The sequence below is a fragment of the Festucalex cinctus genome, chromosome 13 (genome assembly GCF_051991245.1).
Source record: "Festucalex cinctus isolate MCC-2025b chromosome 13, RoL_Fcin_1.0, whole genome shotgun sequence".
Lineage (NCBI taxonomy): Eukaryota > Metazoa > Chordata > Actinopteri > Syngnathiformes > Syngnathidae > Festucalex > Festucalex cinctus.
Window position 1 is genome coordinate 4,445,931 of NC_135423.1, and position 12,274 is coordinate 4,458,204.

At 44.9% G+C, this 12,274-nt stretch overlaps 2 protein-coding genes across 3 annotated transcripts in view; both read left to right on the forward strand.

Moving 5' to 3' along the window:
* LOC144033481 (protocadherin-16-like) overlaps positions 1–8,244 on the forward strand; it is a 115,312-nt gene extending 107,068 nt beyond the window's left edge. Inside the window, exons 14-21 of the mRNA XM_077541620.1 lie at positions 154–1,020; positions 1,920–2,033; positions 2,112–2,323; positions 2,637–2,788; positions 2,905–3,035; positions 3,822–4,108; positions 4,190–4,331; positions 4,414–8,244. Coding sequence (XP_077397746.1) covers positions 154–1,020; positions 1,920–2,033; positions 2,112–2,323; positions 2,637–2,788; positions 2,905–3,035; positions 3,822–4,108; positions 4,190–4,331; positions 4,414–7,016 — 4,508 coding nt within the window. The 3' untranslated portion in view covers positions 7,017–8,244. The remainder of the gene's footprint in view (positions 1–153; positions 1,021–1,919; positions 2,034–2,111; positions 2,324–2,636; positions 2,789–2,904; positions 3,036–3,821; positions 4,109–4,189; positions 4,332–4,413) is intronic.
* A 685-nt stretch (positions 8,245–8,929) lies between these two features.
* On the forward strand, positions 8,930–12,074 carry LOC144033350 (uncharacterized). Of its 2 annotated transcripts, XM_077541396.1 has the most exons (5): positions 8,936–9,409; positions 9,622–9,745; positions 10,061–10,221; positions 10,342–10,558; positions 11,885–12,074. In XM_077541396.1, exons 2-5 carry the CDS (start codon positions 9,733–9,735, stop codon positions 11,986–11,988), a joined length of 495 nt encoding a protein of 164 aa, XP_077397522.1. In that variant the 5' UTR covers positions 8,936–9,409; positions 9,622–9,732; the 3' UTR covers positions 11,989–12,074. The 2 variants fall into 2 exon arrangements, 1 of the variants encoding a protein (XP_077397522.1); XR_013287946.1 differs by lacking the exon at positions 9,622–9,745 and having other exon boundaries at positions 8,930–9,409.
* The last annotated feature ends 200 nt before the right edge of the window (positions 12,075–12,274 follow it).

The window sequence follows — 12,274 nt, forward strand, 5'->3', positions numbered from 1 at the left end:
TATTTATTTATTTATTTATTTATTTATTTATTTATCATTTTGGCAGTTTTGGTCCTCCATAAAATGTGAGATTTGGAATAGCATTTGGCATAAAAACTGTTAGTGGCTGTGGCGGTCAGAATTCACACACAGTTGCAATTCCTGTCTTTGCAGATGGAGACCCTGCAGGAGATTTCCACATGGACAGACAGTCCGGTGCACTGTCCACCTCCGGCCCTTTGGATCGAGAAAAGAGATCCAAATACACCCTGACGGTGGCCGCCCAAGATCAGGGGCACCCGCCTCGCAGCGGCAGCGCCACCGTGGAGGTGACCGTCCTGGACATGAACGATCACAGCCCCCAGTTCAGCAGCAACAGCTACACCGCAGACGTGTCCGAAGACGTGCCCATTGGCTCTTTGGTTCTGGATGTGAAAGCCACCGATCTGGATGAGGGCCCCAACAGCCAGGTCGTGTACTTCCTGAGCCAGGGCTCCGAGAGCATGTTCATCATAGATCAAAACACGGGCCGAATCATCACAGCAGGGCTTCTCGATCGAGAGCGGACCTCCTCTTACACCTTCGAGGTGTGCGCCGCCGACTCGTCGCCTTCGAACCCTCGCAACGCCACCGCCCGCGTCACCGTCCACATTCAGGACGTCAACGACAACGCCCCCTTCTTCATTCAGGACCCACTCATTTTGAACATTTCTGCCAGCGGCGTGTCGAGCCAAAGAGTTCTGGCCACCATGAGAGCCGAGGACAAAGACTTTGGGGCCAACGGGTCCGTCTTTTATCGCTTCGCCAACTCCGTGAGGGGCTTCACCATCAACTCGCTGACGGGAGCCATCCAAGCCACTGAGAAGCTGCAGGCTCTGACCCAAAGCCAGCGGACGTTGATAGTGCAGGCGATGGACCAGGGCAATCCAGCTCAGTCCTCCTTGGGGGTGGTCATCGTTTATATCAAGGAGCAGACATACAGGGGGATTCGCTTCTCTCGCGCGGCACGAGACGTCAGTCTGCAGGAGAATGCTGCGAAAGGTAGGCAAGATGATAGACGATGAATAAAATGTTTTTCTTCCACCACTCATGGTTTTAATGGATTGTTAAAAAGTTCCCGTTTTTTGTGTCAAAATAAGGATAAAAGATTTAAGGACAACTCTTTCACTCCCAGCCATTTTCACAGAAACAATCCCGTTCGCTCCCGGCTGTTTTACTGAATTTTGACTGATTTTGCAAGGCCCACAGAATATTGTGTTCTATTGCTATAAAAACACAGAACCTATCAAAAAAAGATTAAAGTCTCTCATCAGGAAAAAAAAAAGTATGTTTCTATCTGTTTCCGTTTTGCAGCAATTAGCATTAGAAGAGAGCTAAGTTTCATCAGTTTCACAAATTATTTAAAATTGGAAGTAATTTAGCTTTTTTCTAGATGTCCCTGGTTGATCGCCTTTGCTCTGCTGCCACCTGCTGGCCGTTTGTGTAATAACTACCTTTTCTGCAACCGTTCTTTGCAGTTGAGAGGCTGCATCAAAACCTGTATGCTTTAGCATTAAAAAAAACAACAAAAAAACAAAACAAAACGTATAAATACGTCTTTGGGACACGTTTTTAAAAACGTATTTATACGTTATTGGGAGCAAATGAGTTAATAAGCAAAGGAGAGAAATAAATTAGCAGACCATATAGTAAAATTGATATTAATATTGTTAAAAAAAACATAATTAACGGTACGTTTGGGTTGGGGTGACAATTATACTTGGGGACTAACATCACTTCTGTTGGCCGCTTCACCATGTTTGCTTTCAAACCTGGGATCCAGTAATTGACCGAGTCTGCAGACCTCAGAGCCTCACTGGGTTTATATTCAATTAGCAATCTTCTCAATGTATTCAGAACCCAAACCATTCAGTAAACATTGGACGCATTTTACGTTGTAGGCACAGTGGTGACCCAGACCCAAGCCCAGTACCCAGATGGCTCTCAAAATGGGGTCAGCTACAGTCTGTTCAGTGGAAACCGGTTGCAATCTTTTGGAATCAACACCATTACCGGTAAGTGGAGAAAATGGTGGCATATGCTAAAATAAATAAATAAATAAATACCCTTATATTGTTCTTTCCGTAAATCAGGTGAAATTTGGGTCCAGAAATCCGAAGGTCTAGACTACGAGGAGACCCCCAAACTCCGTCTCGTGGTGAAAGCCGAGACGGCATCCTCCAGCTCCTACATGGCGGTTAACTTAATCCTGCAGGACGTCAATGACAATTTGCCCCGCTTCCAGCTCCAGAACTACGTCGCTTATATCCGAGAGGCGCAGGGTCACGATTCTCCCATTATCCAGGTGCGGTACAACGTATTCCCCCACCCTTGCCTGCGTTTATTGTGGTTGGCCGTTGTTTAAGTGTGAAGTTATGGAGCAGAAAAGAAACACTCTTCACTCCTTAGCGGCCTGGATAGTTTCAGTGCGGCGCAGTAATGAATGGCTGTATTCTCAGCACTCCTGCCGAATGTATTCAATCAGTTGTGCCTTGGAAGCGGGTCCACGGAGCCCATTTTATTTCATTTGGACTCCATTGGCAATATTGCTCGCCGGGTCGAGTTACGCTGAGGCGGCTTTTATGCGCATATTTCTATAGTTCCATTCAATCTTGCAGGTTGCAGCAAACGACCTGGACCAGGGTCAAAATGGCCAGGTGACATACTCCATTAGGTCGTCATCCATGAGCGGCCTGTTCAAGATCGACCCGCTGACTGGCAGCGTCAGCACCGCAGCCATCATGGACAGAGAGATCTGGACGCAAACAAAGTCAGTCTTTGTTTCATTTTCATTTTTCGCTTCTTGCTTTAAGCGTTAAACGATCTGTCAAGATGGGGAAAGTACAGCTTGAAGAACGTGTTTTGTTCCCATTTTTGTGGAACTAGGCTTGTTGTCACGGCAACGGACCGTGGAACCCCGCGACTGGCAGGCTCTGCCACTCTCACCGTGATCATCATCGATCTCAATGACAACAGTCCCATGATTCCTCTGCCTCGCGAGATCCGAGTGCCTGAGGGTAAGCAAGCCATCTTGGCAGCTTGGTAGTTTCAGAGCTCCGACAAGTTAGTGTTTAAGATTTGCCAAAGAATTTCATTTCTTATTTATTTAGCAGAGCAAGAATATTTTTGTACATAGCGGCTATAATTACAGGACTCTAATCCATTCTCTGAAGGCTATTCTTAAGGAAGTGCTGGCTTCACAATCACATGCATGTCAAGCTCAATAAAGAGTGTGTTGAGTGTAGCGACCAGAATCAGTTTAGAGTACATCGGAAATCCAGCCAGGTCCTGTGTTTTACTTGCTTTCTTCACGTCTAAGTGGGCAATAGCTATGTCGAAGAGCAGGTTCATTGGTACTGTCGTGGTTCTCACAGCTGCCGTGGGTTAGATTCCTGGTCAGTGCCTTATTCACCATCGCCCTGCATTTGACTGCCAACCAGTCCAGGGTGTGGTCCTTCTTTCCCCCCCCCAAAGCCAGCTGGGATAGGCTTCACCTCCCCCCTCCATCTTGACCAGGATAAGTGGAATTGAAAATGAATGGATGGAACTGTTGCCTTGGAACAGAAAGCTGTCCTCCCTGACTGTGGTCCAGAGGCTAATAAGCAGGAATGACTAGCGCAAGCAACATGGTGCAACTACTTTAAAGGCTTTCTCGGATGTAATTACGAGCTGGCAGAGAGTGCAGGATGAGGATAACAAAAAATAGTCTACTGTTAGGATGCTACCACGCAGCCAAAACTGTTTTAAAACCTGCCCCGCCCGCATTAAATATCCTCAACCTTCTGCTCTTGTCTCATTTCCAGACACCCTGATCGGCACGGTTATCAGTCAAGTGACAGGAAACGACGTGGATTCCGGACCGGCCCTTTCCTACACGCTCCACCTGGACGGTGACAGCAAGGGCATGTTCGGAATCCACTGCTATGGCGGTGGCGTGTCTCTGACGAAAGCACTGGACTATGAGGAGAGGACGTGGTACACGCTGACCATCCGGTCGTCGGACTCGGCACATCAAAGCGAAGCCAATCTGACCGTGCTGGTGGAGGACGTCAACGACAACACGCCGGCCTTCACACAGGATTTATATCAGGCACTGCTCCAACTGCACAGTTTTCAAAATGACAACAAATTGTTCGGTGTGAATAAATATATATCGCTCGGCATCCGACAGGTGACGGTATCAGAAAACCTCCCAGAGGGCAGTGCTCTCATCACCGTAACCGCCACTGATTCGGACTCCGGGGACAACGGAAAGGTTACCTACCGGGTCATGTCATCCACCAGGGGTGTCTTTTCCATTGACCCAAGCAATGGTAGTTTTCTTTTGCACAATTAAAGCACAGTATTGACAAAACTCTTATGAAAGTATATTTTTTATTTTTCCTTTCCATGCAGGCACTCTGTTTGTCAACCAAAAAACAGAATTCAACTTTGAAAATCCCTCCATCCTCGTGGTTGTGGAGGCTCGAGACCAGGGCACTCCATCCCTCTCTTCCATCGCCACCATCCAAGTCCAAGTGTCTGATATCAACGACAATGCCCCCGTCTTCCATCAGTCTGAGTACAGAGCATCCGTGTCCGAGGACGAGCTTCCTGGCTCCACGGTCCTGACCTTAGAGGCGGCGGACGGAGACCTGTCTCGTGAGAACTGCGGTTTCGATTTTGCCATCGCCAGCGGCATCACTGGTAATGCCTTCCAGATTGAGAGTAGCGTGCGCTTCTTGGAAGGCAGAGGCTTCCAGACGGTAGGAAGCCTGATCCTGGTGGAAGAGCTGGATTTTGAAACTGTGTCAAGTTATAACCTGACCGTGGTGGTATCGGATCGCGGGATCCCCCAGCGCAGCTCCTGCGTGCCGATCCTAATCAGCGTTACGGACGTTAACGACAACCCTCCGGCTTTCAGCCGAGGAGAGTACAGCGTGGCGCTGAGCGAGAGCGCCGCAGCCGGAACGGAAGTGCTGCATTTGTCCGCCACTGATCCAGACTCTGCTCCCAACGGGGAGGTGCAGTACTCCATAAGCTCAGGGGACAAGACAGGCCTTTTCCAGGTGGACCAGTGGACTGGGGCCTTGAAGCTAAAGCGACCTCTGGCCAGCGAGAGTCAGTCGTCACATATAATTGTTGTCCAAGCTACGGATGGTTTGGGACATTACGCCTTTGCTCCAGTCAGCATTGATGTGAAGGACATCAACGACCACCGGCCCTTCTTTCCGCTCAGTCAAGTAACCGTTAGCATTAGGGAGAATCAGCCCAAAAACGCCTTAGTGACCATGCTGCACGCCATCGACCATGACAGAGGGATCTTCGGAAAATTGCGATACTACATGCTGGAGGACTCTCAAGATGGAAGGGAAGCCTTTTTCATCAACCAAACTTCAGGAGAAGTGCGAACCCGCTCAACGTTTGACTTTGAGAAAGTGCACGCCTTCAATTTTATGGTTGCAGCCATGGATGCTGGCAACTATTCTGCTACCGTCACAGTGCAGATTTACATCTCTGGGGAGGATGAGTATGATCCTGTTTTTACCTCCTCGGAGTACTTGTTTAAAGTGCCTGAGAATGCAAAGAAAGGTCAGATAATCGGCAGAGTGCAAGCCAGAGATGAAGATGGAGGCCTGGACGGTATTGTCCTGTACTCGTTGTCGGGCACTTCGCCTTATTTTGAAGTCAACAAATCCAGCGGCGCCATCTCTCTAAAGATGGACAGCTATGACGGACACGTGAGCCGCTCCAAAAGAGAAGTGCGCCTCCTGCCGCTAGACCTGACCGCCCACAGCCCCCTGGAGACTTCACGCACGGCGGCCGTCAAAGTGACCGTCGACGTGAGCCACACCTCTTTTGGCCTCGCCACAGACATGAACTTGCTGCTCATCAGTGTCATCGCCGTGTCTCTGGGAACAATAGTCATCCTGTGCGTAATTGCCGTGGCGCTCTTCTTCATCAAACTGAGGCGCCAGAGGAAAGCACAAAAAAGACACAGACGAACCAAGGCGTCGACCACCATGCTGCACAAGTTTGAGGAGACAAAAATAGCCGCAAATGAGATTATTTACCACCAGGCCCTTCCCGGGTACACTGCCGACCAGAGCAGCGGCAGCAGCAGCAGTAGCGGGGGGCCGTACACCCGCGGGGGATCCCTGGACCCCTCCCACTCCAGCGGCCGTGGCTCGGCGGAGGCCGAGGCGGCGGAGGACGACGAGATCAGGATGATAAACGAATACCCTCGTGTGTCCAGCATCTCCTCCTCCATGCAGGAGCGCATCTCCGCCCGGGGTCCCGACTCTGGGATCCAGCAGGACGCGGACCAGTTGTCAGATGTGTCTTGTGAGCCCTCCGTCGATTGGTTCAAAGGGAAGAAAATGGGTAGCCTCAATGGTACCCTGCTCGCTGGGCAGGTGCCGATCTACAGAGACGAGGGGGGCGGGTATGTGGGCGTGGGGCGGGGTCTCAGCGTCTCCCACCATAAGGACTATACGTTCCCCGAGGACGGGAAGCCGACCGTGGACGGCTCCTTGACTGCCATCATAGCCAGCGACGAGGAACTGAGGGGCAGCTACAACTGGGACTATCTGCTCAACTGGTGCCCCCAGTTCCAACCTTTAGCCAGCGTTTTCACCGAGATCGCGCGTTTAAAAGATGAAACGGCCCCACCCCACCCCCGCCGCTCCTTCCACCGCAAAAGCAAAGCGGAGTCTCGAATCGACCCGCCTCCGCTGATCACCTCAGTGGCGCATCCTAGCGCAAAAACTGTACCACCAAAGCCCGCTGTGGGGAGGACGTTCCCCCACCTGTCCACTTTCCGGAGGTCCCCCCTTAGCAGCGAGGGATCCATCTGCTCGGTGGCCATGTCCCCGAGCTTCTCCCCGTCCCTGTCGCCGCTGGCGGCGCGCTCTCCGGCCGTAACACCCTTTAGTGTCTCGCAGGGTCCATCGGCATCCGTCATCAGCGCAACGGAACACAATCTGGAGCACATTGACGAGGCTGAACTGAGGATTTGAACTTTAGAGACCCTCTAAAACCACTTTATGACCACAACGTTGGGTCAGTTACGTGCTTTTGCTACATTCCAGCACATGTAGTAGTGCTGGTTGAACACGAACCGAAAGGGCCAAAACGGAGTCGGGGCCACAGTGGACTGTTTACTATCACGAACTTTATTCTCCTCTTGATCCATGTTGACTTGTGCATTCAAACGAAAGGGGCGGGGTTTAAACACGATGTCAATATTTTGTAGAAAAAGCATTATCTATATTTTTATACTTACATATGTTTTTCTCACAAGAACATGGCATTCATGTCTCAGAGGGTTATTGGAGAAAAAAAAAACGTGTTTCTATATTTGTATATTTGTAGTTTGTACTGTATCCTTATTTGTACTGTAACTTTCAAAGGTGTTTTTTTTTTAAGCTCTTCTGGATGTTGTTGCAGATTATTGTATATATACTTTGACCATGACATCTCTGCTTGTACAAAAACCGCAGTTCCGCCACAAAGGAAGTTAATCGTGAATGTGAAGCGCTTGCAGAATTTGTCTTTCAGGCGCTTTAATTTATCATAGTTTGCCTTACTGCTTCCTGTTGTGCGGCATTACAAGGTGATTTCATGAAAGGGAGTTAAAAAAAAAAAACAGACCTATTTCAACGTAACACAATGTAAGCTATAAGGTGTTGCTAATCTTAAAAAAAATGAATAAATCTGCCTCTTTTATCCCATGTTTATTTTGGTTTTCGAAGTACGGCAAATGAGTAACATCGCTGAATGTTCCAACAACAACACAGAATGTTTTACCCTTAGCCTCAATTCACCGGACTAATGCCTATAAGCCATTTAAATAATACAATGTAAGCCTTGCCAATTTCCAAACTAAAAAAAAAAATCCTTTTTCCCTGGAATAATTTTACTTACGTTCCCATTTCCCTTATTCTTAAACACTTTAAATAGTACGCATGGCATTCGGTGGTATTTTATTATTTATTGTGTTGGCAGACCTCAGAAGCTGCAGAGGCTTTGTGTAAATTATTATCGAGAATAGTGGCAAGTGAACATGGCCAGATATATCGGCTAATCGACTAAAGGTACCTTATGGCTTTTTTTTTGTATGGACCTGCGTCACTTCTGGAGGAATGTTTTTGAGCTCAAGTGCCTGATTAAAGAATTTTGATGGATATTTGGTCAATCTTGTGTTTTCAGTTTGATATTGAAATAAAATGGCACCATTTTGATATATCCATGCTTTTCAATGATTGTTAGCGCTATGAACGTAAGTTTTCACGAACATGGTGACGTTGAAATGAAGGCGAATGTTTAGTTTACTTGAATATGTAATTCAGTCAATGTGAAGGGTTGTGGCATATATTTAAGTGGCTTCCTTTTCCTTTGTTGCTAGCCCCTTACGAAACGAAAATATATTGCAATATATAGCAAAATATCATGCAATACATTTAGCGATATATTCCCATATATGACATTTAGTATTTATATTTTACTATATATTGCAATATATGCATAGACAATATATGTGTATATATTGATAAATATAAAAAATGTATTGCAGTCCAGACCAAAAGGAGCACTATATTTTTACGTGTAACAGATTGTTACAACAATATACTGTAATATATGTGTATGCGTGTGCGCTCACATATTCCCACTATAAACTTTACAACATTGAGAAAATACAATGAAGACAAAAAAATTGCATAATGAAATATTTATTTTTGGCCACCTTGAAATATACTTCCATTGTTTTCAACCCTCCACACTGGATCTTGGATGTATGCATGAATACAGACATGGATGTTGTGGCAGATCAATTAGCATACATTTTCTTTAAAAAAAAAAAAAAAAAAATCAAATCAAAAATCTGTTTTCTACCATGAAATTCCCTTTCATACCAACTACATTTTCAACATTAAACATCTGGTTCTTCTTGGAATATCCGTTTGATCAGAATCCGGAAGGATATATTTTCTTTTCATTTTGGATCGGTCCATTTTCAATGTTTGTCATAGCCTAGCTGCTCTGTAGCTTTAGCTCGTTTGATAGGATGAGATATAAATAACTACATTTACCAGAGTGCTCAGCGCGAATGACAACCAATCATAGCGCACGCAATGTCTTTGGCGCATGCGCAATGTTAGGCGCGAAGAAACATTTGAACGCGAGACTAGAGTATGCCGAGTAGCTCGCTCCCGGCGACGGTAAAAGAATTGCCCGGAGCAGAAAATGTCAAAATATAGGTTCAGACTTCGCCCTCGTTATCAACTGGATAATTGATTTTGACCCAGTTGCCATTACAAACACGATGTATCTTGTTCAATGTCGCACAACAAACAGCAAGAAGCCTGCTAATGATGGCCCGTCGAAGATGCTGTTGTTCTTCAGTTAGCAGGTGAGTCGCTCTTCTAAAGCACAATTTATCACTTTTCTCCTTCAAGTTAGCGTTGCGTTATTTAAAACAAACAAACAAACAAAAAAACGCCAAAATGTTTGTTCTGTTTAGTTTAGCATACGTGTATCCTTGTTTGACTATTTTAATCATTTATTCTGTAATATTTTTTTCAATTACATTGACATTAAATTTGTATTTGTTAATTAATATAGAAAAAGAGGCTACACTGAGAGCTGCTGTCTAGCCAGGAAAACGACGTCCTCATCAGTGATCTGCAGAGCCAGATCAAGGCTTTATGTAAAGAAAATTCAAAACTGTGAAGCATGGTAGTTAAAGGCGAGTATTGAGCATTATGTAATTCATTATTATTGTACATCATATGGTATTTAGACAACTATAGCCTGAGGCTGATTCTTAATGTGCTATCTACATCTAAAAAGCAGTCGCCCATTATTGGCATGTGTAGTCAGATAGGTAGGACCACTGTGGATAAAAGGATGAACGAGTATGATAAACTGTGCATGGAGTCGGTGTCTACTCTAAATTACTCCAGTTATAATTATTTGATATGTCAACTGATGTGTGGCTTCGTGGACAAAGTTATTGACTGTCTGTATAATCTTGTACTTTAAAAAAAAAATAAAAAAATAGAAATTCCTGCTCTGTTGGTGGAGGTGAAAAAGCTAGTTTCCCACAACACCGCGACCAACGAAAATGTTGACAACCGCCCCACAAAAGATGCTGTTGGACCAGATGCTGAGAGTGACTATCTCGGCGAAACATCACTTTGCATACTTCGCGGACCCACACAAGTAAGTACTGGTATTTGAATTTCTAACATTAGAACTTATAGCATTATTGCTTGTGGTGTTTTTCTCTTCTCTTCACATTCTAATTCAATTTAATTTTTATTTTACTTTTGTCTATGCCAGGTGAAAATTGGCAAAGATGATGTCACTATCTCAGCACATTGTTGGGAGAGTGCAAGAGCTTGTACCACCCCCAATGGTATGGCACGGGTGCTGCTGATGGGTCTCTTTGATGTAGAAGTCCTCCTCAAGTCGAACCTGAAAGGAGGGCGCAGCAAGTTGGATCCCAATGCAGAGCGTCGACAGGCTTTCGACCCAAGGAAGCTTCAAGCTTTGAAAGGTAAGAATTTGTCAGAGGTGGTTTTGAGGGCACCTCTGCGAGTGTGGACTTTTTTTCTTTTTCTTTTTACATTTACAGTGAACCAGAGCAGGACGTATGGGTCAAACTCTGTCTGCGAGGGCCGGAGTCCTGCAGGTTTTGGATGTTTCCCTTCTCTAACACAGATGGTATATGATTAGCTCATCAGCAAGCTCCTGTTGATTGGAATCAGTTTGTGTTGCAAGAGGGAAACCTCTCAAACCTGCAGGACACCGGCCCTCGAGGACCGAGTTTGCCCATCCATGTTGAAGTAGTGGGGGCAGAGCACTGATTTGTATATATGACTGGATAGCCGATAAGCCACGACTTTTGTAGCCACAAGGCTAACATATTGCTCCTCTCTAGGAATGTTTCCCAGCATACGATCCTATACATTTACAGAATCAAAATTGAAGAACATTTGAGACCGTACTTGTAGGGGTGTTAACAAAAAAAATCGAATCGATTCAATAGGCAGCCGAATCGATTTTTTAACATCCATTTTTGATGGAAAAATATTCAACAAAACGTCTAACTTTCACACCTTTAGCATGGAAGAATGTTATATTAATGGAACATTAAGCCTTAATATTTTATTTCAATGCTGTTCAAACATGAAAAATGTTACAACCTGTTTGTTTGTTAAATACAGTGGCTCACAGTTATAAGACTGAAATCTTTCAGTGTACAAGTTTACTGAATGGTATTTTCTAAATTTGAGTAAAAAAATTGCAACAATCGACTTGCAAATTCATATCGGGATTAATCGGTATCGAATCGAATCGAATCGTGACCTATGGATCGTGATATGGATCGAATCGTCAGGTACTAGGCAAGTCACACCCCCAGTACTTAGTAGAAAGAGCCTGACTTGTGATTTGAATTTGTTAAATATAAACGAGGACTTAAGACATTTTACAACTTGCCTTAAGTAAATGTACAATTGATATGCTTAATGATGTTTACAGAAGGAAACTTGTATATTTTTTACTCAAGAATTATACCTGTAATTCAACAAAAGATTCCTCTGCCAAATCTAATATTGGGGTCTAAGGAACTGAGCAATAAAAGAAAAAGGGGTCTTCAAAGCAGCATATACCATCCACTTGTTAAAAAATAGTGACCATCCCGCCAACGCCTACCCTACGAGCTGTGTATGTCTAAGCTGTGCATATACGTACAGTTTATACTGCTTGCGCGGGCATGTATGGGCTATCAGCTATCCAGTAATATACACAGATAGTGCGGCAGACGGACAGAAAACAGGAGGACATGGGTGGGTAATGACAGTGTTGTTCTGTTTAACAGATGCTGTTGTCCAGCAGTTTCCCGGGGCCAAAGAAGCTGATGTGAGAAAGTCCATCAATAATCGAATCTGTGAGCTAAGACATCAGGTGAAGCGGAAATTGTAAGATTTATAAGTATTTTCAACTTGTGTATTGCACTATTATAGGATAATAAATAATAATAATAAATAAATTTGTTTGTACTTATACAAGATTGCACTTTCAAGAATTTGCACTGTTTAATGCTGTTCCTGTGAACAAAGTACATGTCTGCCTCAAAATCCTTTAGTTTTTTTTGCTTTTCTTTTAAAAGGAAATAAAGGTGAATTTTGATAAATGCCGATTAGTCTGTGTTAATGATTTGCCCATATACTGTTTGTTACACATTTCTATATAATTATACACCTATTCT

What these genes read in the sequence shown, in the direction of transcription:
- LOC144033350 (XM_077541396.1), top strand. An exon ending in TACTTCGCGGACCCACACAA is followed by an intron (nt 10,222 to 10,341) that starts GTAAGTACTGGT and finishes TGTCTATGCCAG; the next exon opens with GTGAAAATTGGCAAAGATGA. An exon ending in GAAGCTTCAAGCTTTGAAAG is followed by an intron (nt 10,559 to 11,884) that starts GTAAGAATTTGT and finishes TCTGTTTAACAG; the next exon opens with ATGCTGTTGTCCAGCAGTTT.